The 18,051-nt window shown below is 37.9% G+C and overlaps 1 protein-coding gene across 1 annotated transcript; it reads right to left on the reverse strand.

Moving 5' to 3' along the window:
- Positions 1-310: 310 nt before the first annotated feature.
- ypel2a (yippee-like 2a) lies at positions 311-17,765 on the reverse strand. The gene is made up of 5 exons (XM_055208046.2): positions 17,639-17,765; positions 11,964-12,203; positions 4,736-4,779; positions 4,330-4,438; positions 311-1,810 (listed from the first exon to the last, which is right to left on the reverse strand). Exons 2-5 carry the CDS (start codon positions 12,069-12,071, stop codon positions 1,721-1,723), a joined length of 351 nt encoding a protein of 116 aa, XP_055064021.1. The 5' UTR covers positions 12,072-12,203; positions 17,639-17,765; the 3' UTR covers positions 311-1,720.
- Positions 17,766-18,051: the final 286 nt, after the last annotated feature.

The raw sequence follows: 18,051 nt of genomic DNA on the forward strand, positions 1-18,051 counted from the left end.
CTATGTTATGCAACTGGAATATTGGATCTGATTCACATACTTCAGACTTTCCCAGAAAGCTTTAGTTCACCTAAACAATAACATTTATGCATTTGGCAGACGCTTTTAACCAAAGCGCCTTACAGTATATTACAAGGTATACATTTTTATCAACATGTTCCCTGGGTTCGAACTGAGTTATACAGCAGCAAAAAAGATTTAAAAATTGTATATAAAGATAATAACATTACAACCTTTGGGATGCATAATTTGGAGTATTTATTGTACTCTCTTGTATTTGGGTGTAAAACATACAAACCAACTGCTAAAGGACATTAAAAATGACAACTTTATTGATATCAGATTAAAAATATTCTGATTCAAAATTACTCAAACTTTTCCTTAAAAAAAGTTGAGATAGGTGGCGCACAGAACAATACACACAGAAGTAAGATCTTGTGCTAAACAATAATTACTCATAATCATAAATACACACTTAAAAAAAGACTAACGCTAAAGTCACTTTTGATTCACACAAGACAACACAACCGAACCAAACGACAGAGTTGACACAACACCACGACTAAAACAGCAAATCAAACTCAGTTTGGTCAGCGTATGCTTGATGAAGGTCTTTGGTTGTGCCAAGGCTTTTTATAAATAAGCCCTTGCTGGATTACCTCACTCATTGGCACATAAGCTGTCGATCGCTAACACATTGTGAGAAAATCTGGTATACCACTTTCTGTGATTTGGAGGGAAATAATGAGACCAAAGGGGACACCACTATAAAACCGCTGGGTCGGGCTAAAGACTCACATACTTATATGACCTGTGCCCTATAAATGGCATATAAATGCGTCATTTACCCTATAATCACCAAACACATTTAAAAAGATACTCAATACAATCTGTAAAGGAAATGTAGAAAACATTGCTACATCCACTACTGTAACCATACTGTAGGTGTAACATTCCTACAACAAAACAGCATGTCAAAATAAACAGAATAAATATAAATATAAATAAACATGCAAGGAGAAGAAAGAAATGAAGACACAAAAAGCAAACAATAGGTAAACAGGCAAGAAATGGATCGTCCTTTAATTTGACTATATTTCTTGCCACGTTTACAACAAACACTAATGAAGTAAAGGTGCCGTGCTAAAGCCTGAAGTATAGTTCAGTTTATAAGTCCGGGTCAGCGTACAGTGGCGCATGATGCTAATTTCATCATCAAAATAGTGCACGCGTACTGTACGTGCACCGTCGTCGTGCATGCACAGGAGTATGTAACCCAGGCTAGATATTGCAATTTGTCACAACATCTGTGTCCGTGTACGTGTCAAATAAACTATGCTTTGCGTTCGACTGAACTATACTCCAGGCTTTAATGGGTTTGTCTTTCACCCTCGTTCTCCATGGATCCAGCCATTTTAGTTCAAACCTGAGTATGAGACAAACCGCGGCGTCTCAAAGACCTTGGCAAGAGGAGCATACACACTCACTGTCTTTAAAAAATACATAGTATACGCACACACTTGGTGTCTAGCCGGCACACATTCGTTCAGTCACACACGCGTGTTACATTCGGGTGGTGTGGTGCTGCTATAAACCTTATATCGTCAAGGTTTAGCTGTGTGCCAGATAGATTTCCAGGGAGAAAGTTACAGCCAGATCATGAAACTATTTATTCATATGCTGTACATCTCTTTCCAGTACGCCATCCGTGGGGATGTCTTCAGTCCCACCCGTTGTCCTTGATCATGTGGGCCAGCTCGATGATAAATTTGCCCTCCTTGTACTTCTGACTGCTCTCGAAGGCATGCTCCTAATGTAAAGAAGAAGAGAAAATGAGAGAAAGTTAGGAAAACAAGTGTATTGGTAAAAGTGAGAAGATTTGAGAAATCTAAATATAATGGACAGTTGGTGAGCGTTTAAAAAGCAGTATTACAAACAGTGTTGGGAGTAACGCATTACAAAATATAATATATTACAGTAATATATTAGTTTTTGCTGTAACGCAGTAATATAACGCATTACTCGTAAAATTTTGGTAATATTTTACTCGTTACAGTCTTAGTAACGAGCGCGTTACAACAATGCAAAATTAGACCGTGTTATTTTAAATTTTTATTTTTGACCAATGCGCGCGACCAGCATCCACACATGAAAAAGCTGTGTGTAAATGGCTGCGTCCCAAACCGCATACTTCCATATAGTGGGCGAAAAGCACTACGTCTCGCACTCTTTACCTACTATATAGTATGGAAGTAGGTGGTTTGGGACGCAGCGTATGTCTGTTTCCATGTGCTGTATGCAACATGTTCTTTAACTTTGTATTTGAAATGCGATTTGGACGCGGTGCGCGTCAAATATAGATATAGAGCCGAATCTGGGAAGTCCGCGGCTGTTTAAGCATTGACTAAAGTGGTCGCAATCAGGTCCGGTAGCGCCGCACACGCATACTTTGCGAATAAGAGCACTAAGTAAAAGCAACAGAAAGTTTCTATCGGTCTCCTGTGCTGCTTGAACCTCAGAAGTAAAGAGACTTTTAGAAATGTTGCCAGTAAAACCCATATCACACCAGCAATGGTAAGCTTTGCTATGATTACAGTCCATATACATAATAGATTGCTAGGCTATTACTATGCTATCTACAGTTTTATTACAAACAGCAACCTAAACTACAACATAACATTAGTGTAGACTTAAACATGGTTATCTAAATAGAACATTTAATCATCACTGTTTAAAGTTTTTACCAGCCTTTGTATGGGAGCCTATATTCATTGTTTGGCAAAAAGCAGTGTTCCTCTGTTTGTCTGTTTTATTAAGCAATGATATGTTAGCCTACATGTAATCCTATTGGACTGAAATGAGCTGTATTCCTTGAGGCCTGATCCTCCAATAGCACTTTTTGATAAGTTGTGTCAACCCAGTGCATGCCAGGTTTGTGCTGTGAATCTGAATTGAAAGTGATCACATAAGAATAGAAATGAAAAGAGGTTGCGTGTCTTGCCATGTTATTAGGCTATAGGTTGCATTATAGTGGGCTCTATTGTGTTTGGTATGTGAACCATAATTTACCAGACTTTTACCAGATAATTTGTCTATGTTTATGATTATGACAGTGATTGTTACTGTATTTTGCCATAAGTCTTCACTTTGCCTATTCAAAGCTCGAGGGCCAACACATAACACATATTTTTTTATTTTTGGACCACAATTTATTTTCAATGCTTCAACACATTTTAACTGACCCACTGATGTCACATGGACTACTTTGATGATGTTTTTATTACCTTTCTGGACATGGACAGTATACCGTACGTAGATTTTTAATGAAGGGACAACAAGCTCTCGGACTAAATATAAAACATCTTAAACTGTCTTACGAGTTTGGAACGACATGAGGGTGAGTCATTAATGACATTATTTTCATTTTTGGGTGAACTATCCCTTTAATACTAGATATTTTTGATGAAAACCGGGAGGCTTGTGACAAAACAACTTTATTCAACAATTTGTTTTTCTTTTTCACACGTTCACGAGCAGGCTACGAGTTCATGCTAAGCAATGACGTCAGGAAGTCACGGTGTGAACCCGTAGTCTGCTCGTGAACGTGCGAACGACAAAAACAAATTGTTAAATAAAGTTGTTTGTTTTGTTTTCTTTGTGCACAAAAGTATTCCCATCGCTTCACAATATTTTTATTAAACCACGGATGGTACATGGACATTTTTGCCAATGTTTTTCATTCTTTTCTGGTCTTGAATAGCGTCGGCTAAATATCAGTCTACGGGACAGTCACAAACCTCCCTGTCTATCTAAAAATGTTTTCCAAAGACAATTGAAGGACTTGCAGGTTTAGAACGACACAAGGGTAAATCATTCATGATAAAATTTGCATTCTGGGGAAACTATCCCTTTAAAAACAGAAAGCAAGTAGTTTTTGTCTACTCACAAAATGGCTGATTCAGTGTTAGGTCACGCATTTGGGCTTCAATTGAACGCTTATGCAAACCACCTGTAATTCTGTGTAATGCGAGATCTGACTTCCTTTCATCCAGTGGAATAATTCACTAATTTGTATTTCAGTTAGCAGTCTGCTGCCAAGTTTTGATTTGTAACGAAAAGAAAATCCCCTAGATTGAAATAATTGTGTTTTGTCTAGAAAAACAGAAGGTGCTCAGATGTTGTCAGGAGTAGATTAGTAATGTGGTATGCAGGTCATGCGGGTGTGCCACTTAGATAAAGTTTCTCTCTCTGCGAGTCTCTACGAGGAATGAATGTGTTTGTATCTTTTTTCATAGTGTGTTTGTCTATGTATCTGGTATGATAACTTACATATTTCCAGCCCAGTGTGGTTTTACAATTCTCACAGTAGATATCGGCCACAGCATGAAGACCTGTCAGAAGGACCCTCTCCTCTGCTGGACCACACCCTACATTCACCCTGATTGAGAAAAAATTATGTTATGTGTTATAATTTTAGTTTATATGCAAGGAATAATTTATGATGGGCTGTTTAATTATTCGAAAATAATTTAAAGGACCAAAGTCAATTATTTCGCTTATACCACGGTTACCACAGACATTGCTCTGGTGGTTATTTTTAGACATGTGACAGGTTAGGTGTGCATACACGTGGAAGATTTCTCAACCAATTTCAATAAAGCATTCAACAGCCCCCTGGTATAAATACAATATGTGCTTTACACAATTATATCAGCACTTATATATCAGCACTTACACCGAATTGAAGAGGTAGGCCCTGCCTTGGCTCCCTTGAAAAGACTGCAAAGGGAAAAAAGGAGAAACAGATTATTGCTCTGGAAAAATAAATTACTGCCAAAAATGAACATGCATTTAAATGCGTTGTACCAATTTCAGAGTCAGACTAATTGAATTCATTTCGTAATATGACTACATGTATATCAGGCAATCTTTTTCCCCGTCTCTATTCAGGGCCTTGGCACACGGGGTTTGCCATGAATGATGTGAAACAGAGGCACGGCTGTGATTATGGGTGTTTGAAAGCAGACTATATGTGCGTGGATCAAAAGATCATTAGGGTGGTTTCATTTTGGCTGAACTCCAACGAACAGCATAGCAATAAAGGCTTTCTTGTCCTAACGGCTAAATAATCTACCAGAGCTTGCTGGAACCAAAATATATCTATGCATTCAAGTAATGCTCCATTTATAATACATACACATTTTACTTCTTTGATCAGAAGCCAGTATGTGACTAAACGTCTCTGGATAAATGCTGGATATGTTTCCTTGAAAAAACATCCAAAGATTGAATCTAAAACACAAGCCTCCTATTGTACTGAACTGCCATTTCCATTTATAATAATTGAGATCTTCAACCTCAACACTGCCTGCAGTATTCAAGGGACTTGTTATGGGAAATGTTATTTATTTTATGCCGGATATCACTTTGTTTATTTTGCAAGCACATCATGTGAACATCTACTTAATGGAGCATTTCAAATCTGTACATACATCTGTAAACGCCCATGGCATACATACAAAGTCTATCAAAACCCTGTGTTAGACAATCAAGAAATCATTCAGCCAAAACCTTGACTTTTGGACTGTGGGTATATCACAGTGTCCTAATTTCTGACCACAGAGACATGATTACTGTAAAAATCTCTTGATCCTTGACTGTGTGGCATGTATGTCATGTAAGTGCCTTACTGACCCACATTCTGCATACTCAACCACTACTCACATACAGATTATACACACAAAATGTTAATATTTTACGACATCACTTTGCAGAGCTTAGATCAATGCTGGATGCACATTTTAAATTTCACTTACACATAATTGGCAAGTGTGCAATGGCAGCTGTCTTTGTGCAAATAATACAGAGATAATGTAGGTAAAATTACGTGTCATTAAAGGCATTTAAATGGGAAGTGACAAGAAGTGGGTGATGAGATAAATTTAAAGGACAAGTTCGGTATTTTACACTTAAAGCCCTGTTTTCAGATTGTTTATGATGAAATAGAACGGTTTTGACTGAATTTTCGACATTTGCGGCTGCCCCGAGAATTTTTGGGTGTTTGCGTTTCAGCTCCTACCTTTACAATGGGTTTAATGGTGCACTGGAACAATCCTTTCTAAAATGCATTAAACTTTCGTTTACAAAGACGTGAAACTTATCGAGTGGTCAGGGGTGTTCGGTGATATGCTCACGCAGGAATCGCGTTAAAAGATGCTTTCCAACAGGTGTTTTAGCATTCGTTGTTAACTTGTGGACCTATTTTTCCAAACGCCCCACACAGGTACATTCTTCCGCTTAGAGCTTGAATAATAGACACTCCAGCCCAGTTGGTGGCGCTAATCCGCCATTGCCAATTGCAAGAACAGAAACAAAGTTCCCGGCGCGGAGTAATACCGTACCTCACAGCACAACTAATACAAGTCAATGGAGTTGGCAAAAACTACGATAAAACCTGTTGGAATGCGTATTTTGCAGCGATTTTTGTGTGAGCATATCAGTGAACACCCCTGACCACTCGGTGAGTTTCACGTCTTTGTAAACGAAAGTTTAATGCATTTTAGGAAGGATTGTTCCAGTGCACCATTAAACCCATTGTAGAGGTGGGAGCTGAAACACAAACACCCTAAAATTCTTGGGCAGCCGCATATGTCGAAATTTCAGTCAAAACCGTTCTATTTCATCATAAACAATCTGAAAACAGGGCTTTAAGTGTAAAATACTGAACTTGTCCTTTAATGTTTATTGTAATGTTTAGGTCCCTGTGATGGAGTGGCCATCGGGCCCAAAATGTTGGGATAGGGCTTTAAGTCCAATTTATACTTCTGCGTCGAGTGGACGGCGGTGTATCCTGACAGGCACCTCTCCAAAAATGTAACAATGTGTCAATTTTACGTGGGCCGCACAATGAAAAAACAGAAATTTAGTTTAACTTGAAAAATTACTTCAATTGGTAACACCTATATTTTTTACTTAGGGGCTGTGCACACCCAAGCTTTTTTAGGTCGCTGAAAACGCCCGGCAGACGCCGAATAACACTTTTTTTCATCCGACTGCCAGCTTTCTTCAGCTAAGCGCTTTGAACAATGAACTGGTTGATTGTTGTGATATTGGTCCTGCCCCTCCTGTGTGAGAACTGAGATTGAGGAGCTGAGCTTTTCACCCAAAGTTGAATTTTTCAATTCTCTGTGCGGAAAACTGCTTTCAGTGCGGGAAAAAACGCAAGCTGTTGAGTTTTTTTGAGAAACCACTTCCATTGAAAACAACTGAAAACATGCGTCGGCCGTCCGCATAAAAGCTTTGGTGTGCATGCTACCTTAATCCACCTTGACCTTTTTTTAAAGCGTACATTTTTTAGGTGCTACCAATTGAAAGTAATTTTTTAAGTTGTCACTAAGTTGTCTAACTTTCACTTTTTAAAGTGCAAGCGCTGTGATTGGCCTTCTAGAACTGTGAACAATGACGCAGAAGTATAAATGAAAACTGACGTGTAGCCTAAGGCGTAGAGGCTACCGCCTAGGTCTTGTGTATAAATCACATTTTATGGACAAGTGGGGTTGAGGAAAGGATGGATGAAGATTTTTATAGTTCTAAAACCTGGAAAATTTGTCAGTTTTTAGAGCAGTGTTTTTGTAACATAATGCCTGTGGTTAACATTGTGCGAATGCTTTTTCATTTTGTAAATGTTAAGGAAATATCTCAAAAGTGAAATTTGAAACAGTTACGTGTTGGTTACAGTTGCTATATAAGAATTAAAACCAACACTGTGCTTGACTGTTATAGCCATTATGTACGAACTTGGGTTTTTCAAGCACAAAAGGTTTGAAATGTCACATTTTTGGTACGACTGTGGGTAATGTATGCTGAGAACATAAAGCATAAAAAACATAAAAGTCTCTTCAAGTAATGTAAATCACAGACGACACAGCTTATTTTACTCACAAATCACATACCGCTATTAAACACCCATTCGAAATTCCAAAGGGAACAAGAGAGGAATTAGCCTTCCAAATAAGCCAAGAATACAGCTCTGGTATTGTAAATACATTAGAATATCAACACTGCTGTTCATCCATCAGTACAGAACACACGTAGATGTAAAAAACAAAGTTAACAGAGACAAAGCTCCTTTAGGGAAATGTTCCTGTATAGACGGTTTCAGCAGTAACAACATAAAATATAGCTGCAAGCAGCGATGCCGGGGTCAAGCCGAAAAGGGCACAGAATGAAGTATTGGTTGATGACCGTCATGATTTAAGATTTAAGAAGTTTTCAGTAGATTAAGGCAAATATAGCAATTTTTCAAATCTTGAGTGCTGTGTAGAAACAATGGGTTTTGCCTCAGGTCATGTTTGTGATGACACCCACCAAATTTAATATACATATGATTAAGCAATGTTGAGATATAGCCTCAAATGACTTGACCACTAGGGGGCACTGCATCGAAACAATAGATGGTTCCTCAGGTCATGATTGTGATGACATCCACCAAATTTGATATACATACGATTAAGCAATGTTGAGATATAGCCTCAAATGACTTGACCACGAGGGGGCACTGCCCCGAAACAAAAGATGGTGCCTCAGGTCATGATTGTGATGACACCCACCAAATTTGATATACATACAATTAAGCAATGTTGATATATAGCCTCAAATGACTTGACCACTAGGAGGCACTGCACCGATACAATAGATGGTGCATCAGGTCATGATTGTGATGACACCCACCAAATTTGGTGTACATATGATTAAGCAATGTGGAGATATGGCCTCAAATCACTTGACCACTAGGTGGCACTGCACCGAAACAATAGATGATGCCTTGGGTCATGATTGTGATGACACCCACAAAATTTGATATACATATGATTAAGCAATGTTGAAATATAGCCTCAAATGACTTGACCACTGGGGGCACTGCACCGAAACAATATGGTGCCTCAGGTCATGATTGTGATGACAAATCCAAATTTGGTGTACATACGATAAAGTGATCTGGAGATAAAGCCTCAAAACTCTTAACCAGTAGGGGCACTGAAAAGTTTACAAGGGCTTTCAAAAAATGTCACTGATGAACTAGGTGGTGCTGTAACAAAACATTCCATACACCCTCAGTTCATTACATTTACAAGTTGTGAAACATTCACCTATTCATACAGTGTCAGCCACACAAGAGCCATCCAGCTCATCGGGAGCATTTGGGCTTAGATGTCTCACTCATGGACACCTCATCACTTGGTCAGGTGGAGCTGGGGTTTGAACCACCAACCTTCCGATTTGTGGACAACCTACACTAACCCCTGAACCACTGCCAATACACACATCAATGTGCAAAACCTTTGCGAAGATATAGCCTCAAATCCATTTTCGTGCTCGCCATTATATTTGTTGATGTGCTATACAACAACTGACAAAAACTTTTTCTCTAGAGTCTAGATTGTGTGTACCAAATCCAAGCCAATCAAACGAACGCTGTAGGAGGAGTTTTGAAAAAGTTGGTATGCTTTGTTATTGAAAATGGCAGACAGAAAACTTTTTGATATCATTTGACTCGGCATGCCTCAAGGAATCTAACAATAGCACTTTCATGAATTTAGACTCAATTTTGCAGTAGTTATAAGCAAAAAAAAAATCACTTTTCAATGACTGTTATGACATATAACTCATGGACATTTTGACACTTGGTCAAGTGGAGCTGGGGTTTGAACAACCAACCTTCCGATTTGTAGACAACCACCACTAACCCCTGAACCACTGAAGCACTGCCAATGTGCAAAACTTTTGCGAAGATATAGCCGCAAATCCATTACGGCCTGCTCATCAACATGCTCAAACTAGGTGGCGCTGTACCGAAACTGTGCACGCACCCTCAGGTCATGACTGCCATCAAAACTACCAAATCTCATGTGAATATGTTTAACTTTGGCGAAGATACTGCCTCAAATCCGTTTGTTCCCACTCTGCGTAAAATTTGTTGACGCGGTGTACGGAAACGGATTGGCGAATCAACACGAATTCCATAACTTTTTGCCATGAGTGTCTCTAGATGCTACACACCCATTCTTTACGCAAATTGGACAAAAGCTCTAGGACGAGTTCGAAAAAGTAGGTTTTACAAACAATTCAAAATATCGAAATAATTAGCATGGCGGAAATGATGTCATATGGTGCAATCGAATTGGCATGAGCCAAGGAATCAGAAGAAACAAGAATTGCGTTTCTATGACGTACGGGTCAGCAGTTATAACCAAAAATGTAAGTGAAAATTTGGACTGTTGGTGGCGCTATCGGGTTTGACATAGACACTCCAAATTTGGTGTGGGGACTATTTGGAATGTCCTCTTTGAGTGTGCCAAATTTCATAACTTTCCTACAAAAAAAGTTAAAATTCAAAATGGCCGACCCCCAAAATGGCCGACCGAAAACCTTTTGGTATCGTTTGACTCGGCATGCCTCAAGGAATCTAACAATAGCACTTTTATAATTTTAGACTCAAGTTTGCAGTAGTTATAAGCAAAAATAGCCATTTTTCAAATCTCGTGAACACTAGGTGGCGCTGTGACGAAACTGGGCATGGACCCTCAGGTCGTGACTGCCATCAAAACTATCAAGTTTCGTATGAATACGCTTAACTTTGGTGAAGATACAGCCTCAAATCCGTTTTTTCGCGCTCTACGTAAAATTCATTGACGCGTTATACGGTAACGGATTGGTGAATCAACACGAATTCCATAACTTTTTGCCATGAGTGTCTATAGATCCTACACACACATTCTTTAAGCAAATTGGACAAAAGCTCTAGGACGAGTTCGAAAAAGTAGGTTTTACAAACAATTCAAAATATCGAAATAATTAGCATAACGGAAATGACGTCATATGGTGCAATCGAATCGGCATGAGCCAAGGAATCAGAAGAAACAAGAATTGCGTTTCTATGACGTACGGGTCAGCAGTTATAACCAAAAATGTAAGTGAAAATTTGGACTGTTGGTGGCGCTATTGGGTTTGACATAGACACTCCAAATGTGGTGTGGTGACTATTTGGAATGTCCTCTATGAGTGTGCCAAATTTCATAACTTTCCTACGTACGGTTCTATGGGCTGCCATAGACGCAATGGCGGAAGAAGAAGAATAATAGATAATAATAATAATAATAATAATAAGAAAACTAACAATCCCAATAGGGGTCTCGCCCATTCTGGGCTTGACCCCTAATAACAATCCCAATAGGGGTCTCGCCCATTCTGGGCTTGACCCCTAACAAGCGGCTTTCGCTTTAAAAGTGTATATTTGTTATTTTTATTGTCAAAAATGACAATCGTTTTGCTAGAAAAGACCCTTATGCCTCGTTTGGGATTGTTTATAGTCCTTTGAAACTCCGTTGAAAAAACTGTTAAGTGTTGAGTTAAGTATTAAATGTTGGGCTCTATTAAAGTCCATTAAAATTAGAAAAATTCTGCAATGTTTTCCTCAAAAAACATAATTTCTTCTCTACTAAACAAAGAAAGACATCAACATTTTGGATGACATGGTGGCGAGTAATTATCTGGATTTTTCTTTTAAGAAAATGGACTAATCCTTTAATTAATTCAATTTAAAAATAAAATAATGTACTGAATTAAACTAAACATGTTAACGTAGAATTACATACTCTGTATGCCTGAACGGTAACAGTTTGAGTTAGAAACGAAGATGGCAAGCCGGAGCTTGATCATAAAAAACACCTGCAAGGTCTGAAAGAGATCAAGCCTCAGCCAAGTAAGAAAAAGTAACGCAAAAGTAACTTAAAAGTAACTTAAGCATTACTTTCCATGGAAAGTAACTAAGTAACACAATTTGTTACTTTTTTGGGGAGTAACTTAATATTGTAATGCATTACTTTTAAAAGTAACTTTCTCCAACACTGATAGTAGTGCTCAATCTTGTGATATCTATTATCTTGAACTTAATCTCAAAGTACCTTAGAGATGAGCTCATCGTGGTTGGCCAAGTGCGCTCGGCAGTGAATGCAGCTGTAGGTGCGATGGCAGTTGGGCAGGTAGGCCTGAAATGTTTTGGAGCGTGTCATCGTGACCGCAGCGGGAGAGACGGCACGGGGCCGGAGCAGGAAGGGCCGGTCAGCCCAGGACGACTCGCAAGAGAAACAGTGGAGCACACAGGTGAGGGCCGTGGTGACGCGTCAGGAGAGAGAAAGCCACACCTGCAGGCCAATCAGACAGCATTATGGTTATGGTTATGTATAATTCACACATTCCTGTCTTTCAGGTATTGCAAAAATTATGCAGATTGATGCTGAGGGACACACACAGAGACGTCATTCACAACGACATTGCCCAAACACAGGCAAATAACATGAATCAAAGTGTCTGTGAGCTAACTGTGATTGTGTGGTCCTGCGCTCAGACTGCCCTCGGGTTAGCTGGAGGTGGTGAGACTGGCTGCGCAGTATGTGAGGCAGCTTTTTAATGCAGAGAGCTGGAGAACTGCCAATGATGTGGGTTCAAACACAAAGAGACAGCCAGACGACTTAACCCATACAATATCAATGCCTGTCTCTGATTCATCCTTAACAAAAAACTACTGCGGTTAGAACTAGCAAAACAAATATATAGGATATAATAAAACAACAGAAATCGTAAGTTTATTGCATTCATGTGCAGGTTGTTTCCTTTAAAGGGGGTCTAAAGCTAGTTGATGAGACAAAGCATCATTTTCAGCCATCTTCAAATGTTGCATTTTAAAGACACCAAAATGCCATTGTCTTATAATCAAACAGCCAAACCACATAAAAACTTTCCCAGTTTCGGTTAAAAATGGTGTCGTGTGTTAACGCCCACTAAAATAAGAGAATATACTATACATAATGAGGCCGTTTTGGTCAGGCAGATGCTTGAAATTGGACTCTCTATTGTAATCAACCACCATTGTGTTCTCTCATCCATTAAAAACGCTGTATAATTTGGCTAACTGGTAAAGCGGCACGCTCACACAAAAGCCAACATCATTTTCGGCATTACTTCCTCATGCGGTTTCTAACATGATTATGTGGCATTGCCAAAGGATTGATGTGGTGTGCGGGTAAAAGGCTAATTGGAGGTAAAACAATTACGAGTGAAATTTATAGAGGATGTTGGGGAACACAGGGTGGAATTCATTCCGCTTTCGACAGATGAGACAAAGATAAATGTCTGTCGCCAATATAATTACTGAGTCTGTAATCACCGAAATGGTCCTCGATTTATCTACGTCTGCTTTGTCTGTTTACCATTCCAAATTAGTCTGCAGCAGACCAAACACATATAAAATGAAGAGGTCTCATTTATCAAGTGTCCGGAGGCTTCGGCTTATCTTTCCTCCACTTCACCACACAGCTGATGACTGGCAGAAAAAAACTGGTTTCTGATTTAATACTGAATGCTGCACTGGCCTATCATAGATGATAACTTTTTAAAAAAACAGGATATTCCTTAAATGATGAGTTTCCTGTCCTCTCGTATCGTTGTGTGCATGTGTCAAGTCAGCTGCATGAGTTTACCCAATCATCTTAAAGTAAGAAAATGTATCAAGTATAGGGATGCACCGATATGGAAATTTTGGCCGATACCGATAACCGATAACTCTTTATATTTGGGGGCCGATAACCGATATATATATAGGCCGATAAATATTCATATTATTTTCACAATGAAAAACTCCCAGACCGCGGACATCTTGTCTTTGCTAGCATACTCTTCGTAAGACCGCAACACGTGTCATCTTCGTGCTATGTCACAGAAAGCACCAATCAAAACTTCACATGGCCAGCAATGAGCAAGTGAAGTGGTTCAACAAACCAAAATAATCCATCATTTATCGGCTTTCATTTATCGGCCTAATTTTGCTATCAGACCGATAACTGATAATATTAAAAATAAGCAGTTATCGGCCGATAACAATATGTCGGCCGATATATCATGCATCCCTAATCAAGTATCCATATAAATGTATCATAAGTGGGCAATGGGCATATAAAATAAATGCATGATACACCAAGAACATCTCTGTCCCGAAGTATCAGCCAAATTGCTGTTTCTAATAAAAAGCCTTGGTTACATAACAATAACACATGTTACAGGTACTTCAGCACGAAATAAATAGTTATATTTCATTCTCTTAATCTTTTAAATGAGAGGATTACAAAACTCCCTTGCTTTTCAAGCAGTAAAAGGACATCCAAAAGGATAAGGACCACTGGACAGGTGCAGTGCTTCCCCCCAAATAATACACAGCAGGCAGCATCTTTTTTGCTGTGCTTTGAAATCCGTCAGCACAAATGACAAAACCCCTGCTGTTTACTGACATATGCTATCTATCTCAAACTAAAATACATTTGGGTGATTCTCGCGAAATTAGACTTATGAGGTGTCATGAAACATTTTGATAAAAAAGTAAATGCAAAGTAAGAGTATCAAAATAAGAAGCATACAAAAATCTCTTCATGTACTATTTTGCACATAATTTCAAATGACCATACAAACCAATTTTGCTGTTTTTTTCCACATTTAAGGGGAAATTTTCATTACCGCAACGTGTCCATGACTGGATTTGGGTTCCTTAACATCGAAATATTTATAATTAAAAAACCTAAAAAATAAAAGTGCATGTTATACTATAAACATTTACAGTAAAGAAACATGTGGTATTTGGTGATAATTGGTAAATGTAAAGACAATAATAAGGAATATAAATGTGGCCAGAAAAGTTTTCTCATCCTCCACAACAATTTTCAATTATTGTTTAAGCCCTCAAGGAACTAACATTTAAAAAAAAAAAAGTTGTTGGAAGGGACATAATTGACTGTGACACTCAAGATGACTACCAGGTAAGCAGTTCTTATTTTTTTCTCCCCAAATAAAAGTTTACATTTTGTTTGTCATAATACCTAGACAAGTTTTTAGTTCTCATAACCGAAATATGAGTTTGTATATGCCTATTTAATGTAATATCATGTTGCGGTAATGATACTTCTTGATAATGATAATCTAAAAAAAAGGTTAAAAATTCTATAGGAAATATTTTTTAAATCCTCTAAAAATGAAGGTTATAGTAAGTTCAGAAATTAATCTTATATGTGCAAAAAAATTGTCTTCAAGCGCTTTTTTAAAATTCTGATGCCGGACAACTTCTAAATCTGAATTTTGTGAGAATCACCCATTCATACACCTGATGGATTAATAATTTATAAAAAACAAAAACATGATTAAGTCCACTTAGAACTTTTTGGCTCATGTCCACATTATTTTAACACGGAAGTACAGATATCTGTGATTTTTTTTGTGTGATTCTTTCTTTATGCAATTTTGTTGAAAAAAATCAAAATAAAAAAGAGAGGATCAGATCGGAGTGGGTCAGATGGAGAGACAGAGGAATAGATCCAGGTCAGACAAATGTGTACGTGGATGTCAATAAAGCAGCTTGTATGTAGGCCATAGTAAAACCCACCAGACTGATAGTACAGATGGCAGCACCAGATCAGCACCTCTGGTAGTCGCAACTCAGAGCTAAACCAATTCAGAAGGCTAATGCTTAAATGACAACAGGCTTGTGTATGTGTGTTTGATTCACTGCCATTGTGATAAAAAGTACACCACAGTTGCACAACACACTATATGGTTAAATATCAAACATCCACAAACTAAAAATATCTCATATTTAAGTTTGATGTCCTTTTATTCATGTTTTGTTTATATTGTAGATTTTTATAAAGATGCTATAAGATGCACTTTACATTCTGTAAGTACTGACTAACATCTAATAACCTACTTCATATGCATAGACACTGTGTTGCTTCTTATAAATGCAAATTTTGGCAATACTGTAATTTTTTAAAGGAACAGTTCACTCCCAAAATGAAAGTTTTGTTATCATTTACTCACCCTCGTGTTGTTCTAAACCTGTATGCATTTCTTTCTTCAGTTGAAAAAAAGATGATATTGAGATAAATGATGGTAACCACACTTAAAGAATTAGTAAATTTTCTTAAAACAAAATCTAGGTAATTTACTCGCCACCATGTCATCCAAAATGTTAATGTATTTCTTTGTTCAGTCGAGAAGAAATTATGTTTTTTGAGAAAAACATTCCAGGATTTTTCTCATTTAAATGGACTTTAATGGACCCCAACACTTAACACTTAACTCAACACTTAACAGTTTTTTCAACTGAGTTTTAAAGGACTCTAAACGATCCCAAACAAGGCATAAGGGTTTTATTTAGCGAAACCATTGTCATTTTTGACAAGAAAAATAAAAAATAAGCACTTTTAAACCACAACTTTTCGTCTATCTCCGGTCCTGTGCCAGTAGAAAGGTTACGTGTTACATATGAAACGCACATTTGCGGCAATTTTAAACAATAAACTGACACAAAGACATTAATTAGTATCATTCGACATACAACAATGTCGGAACGGTCCTCTTTCTCCACACTTGTAAACACTGGGGCGTAGTTTCACATTCGTCATACGTGACCTCTTGACGTGATAACGTATTGCGTGAAGTCGCGTTGGCGCATCACAGGACCGGAGATAGATGGGAAGTTGTGGTTTAAAAGTGCATATTTTTCTTTTTTCTTGTCAAAGATTACAATCGTTTCGCTAGGTGGGACCCTTGTGCCTCGTTTGGGATCGTTTAGAGTCTTTTAAAACTCCATTTTAAAAAAATGTTAAGTGTTGAGTTAAGTGTTAAGTGTTGGGGTCCATTAAAGTCCATTAAAATGAGAAAAATCCTGGAGTGTTTGCCTCAAAAAACATGGTTTCTTCTCGACTGAACAAAGAAAGACATCAACATTTTGTATGACATGGTGGCGAGAAAATTATCTGGATTTCTTTTTAAGAAAAGACTAATCCTTTAACGGCACCCATTGACTTGAGAAAAAAAATATTGGAAGTCGGTAGGTGCTGTTAACTGTGAGGCTACCATCATTTATCACAATATCTATCCCTGTAACTATTCATTCTTTGTCACGTGCACACTAGTATAATGTCAAGCATTACCAAATGATCTCATATTATCACTATTTTGCACTTATAAACACCCCTGCATTAAAAGCCTCACATTGGATCGAATCTTATAAACTTTAATTTGCAGTTTGACAGTTAAACACAAAAGATTTTACAGTTAAACACACTTAAGATGCTAAAACAACTACAGGTAAAAGATGACATTTTGACAACGTAAATAGTTTTATTCTTTGTACATTATGTGCCAACATTACCAGCAGTGTTACATAAGATACCCAAGACAGTACACAATGCAAAGTTTCAGGGGTGACAACCTGATTTAAATATATATTAAATATTAACCATATATTCTCTCTACAGCTGACAGATAGAAAGAATATATGGTTACCATTTCAACTATGCAATGATGCACTGATGTTTCTATAGATAGATTATCTGACTTTAAATCCAGGCAGGCATTTATCCTTGGCACTGAGATTAACTCTAAAGTCAACATAGAAACGTACAAACTATATATATTTAATTTACAGAGCTGTCATATAATGCCATTTACAGAATAACACCAGTTGGGTTTATTTGGAAACTAAAGATACAGTGTCATCAAAACGCACTATGAATGTGTGTAGTCATTTTACCTTGAATTAAAAATACGCGCAGGTCGAACTTTCTTGAACTCCTTTAAACTGCTGCTTCATGAAAAACCGTATGTCATCATTTTTTAAAGTTATTTTATAAAGTGTCCAAGTATCTTCGTCAGCTCCGTCAGCTCCGCACCTCGTGAGCTGCGCTCTGTAAATACAACAACATTGAGAGTCGGGCCTCGCCATGCAAGCGTCTTGTCTGATTGACAGCCAAGGCGACCAATAGACGATTTAGAACGGCCTAGCAACAATACGCTGATTGGCCATCCAAAAACGTGAACCAACCAATAAACAACGCAGAACACACACAGGCGAAAACCCAAACAATCAGTTATCTGTGTCGGTAAGCAAGCAATTAAATCTGACGTGCGTTTGAATAATATTTAACATTTATTTACATAGTTACA

The sequence above is a fragment of the Misgurnus anguillicaudatus genome, chromosome 12, assembly GCF_027580225.2.
Source record: "Misgurnus anguillicaudatus chromosome 12, ASM2758022v2, whole genome shotgun sequence".
NCBI lineage: Eukaryota > Metazoa > Chordata > Actinopteri > Cypriniformes > Cobitidae > Misgurnus > Misgurnus anguillicaudatus.

What these genes read in the sequence shown, in the direction of transcription:
- ypel2a (XM_055208046.2), bottom strand. Translation starts at nt 12,071, where the DNA reads ATGACACGCTCCAAAACATTTCAGGCCTACCTGCCCAACTGCCATCGC. An exon ending in GCCTACCTCTTCAATTCGGT is followed by an intron (nt 4,439 to 4,735) that starts GTAAGTGCTGAT and finishes TTTCTCAATCAG; the next exon opens with GGTGAATGTAGGGTGTGGTC. An exon ending in CCACACTGGGCTGGAAATAT is followed by an intron (nt 1,811 to 4,329) that starts GTAAGTTATCAT and finishes TCTTTACATTAG; the next exon opens with GAGCATGCCTTCGAGAGCAG.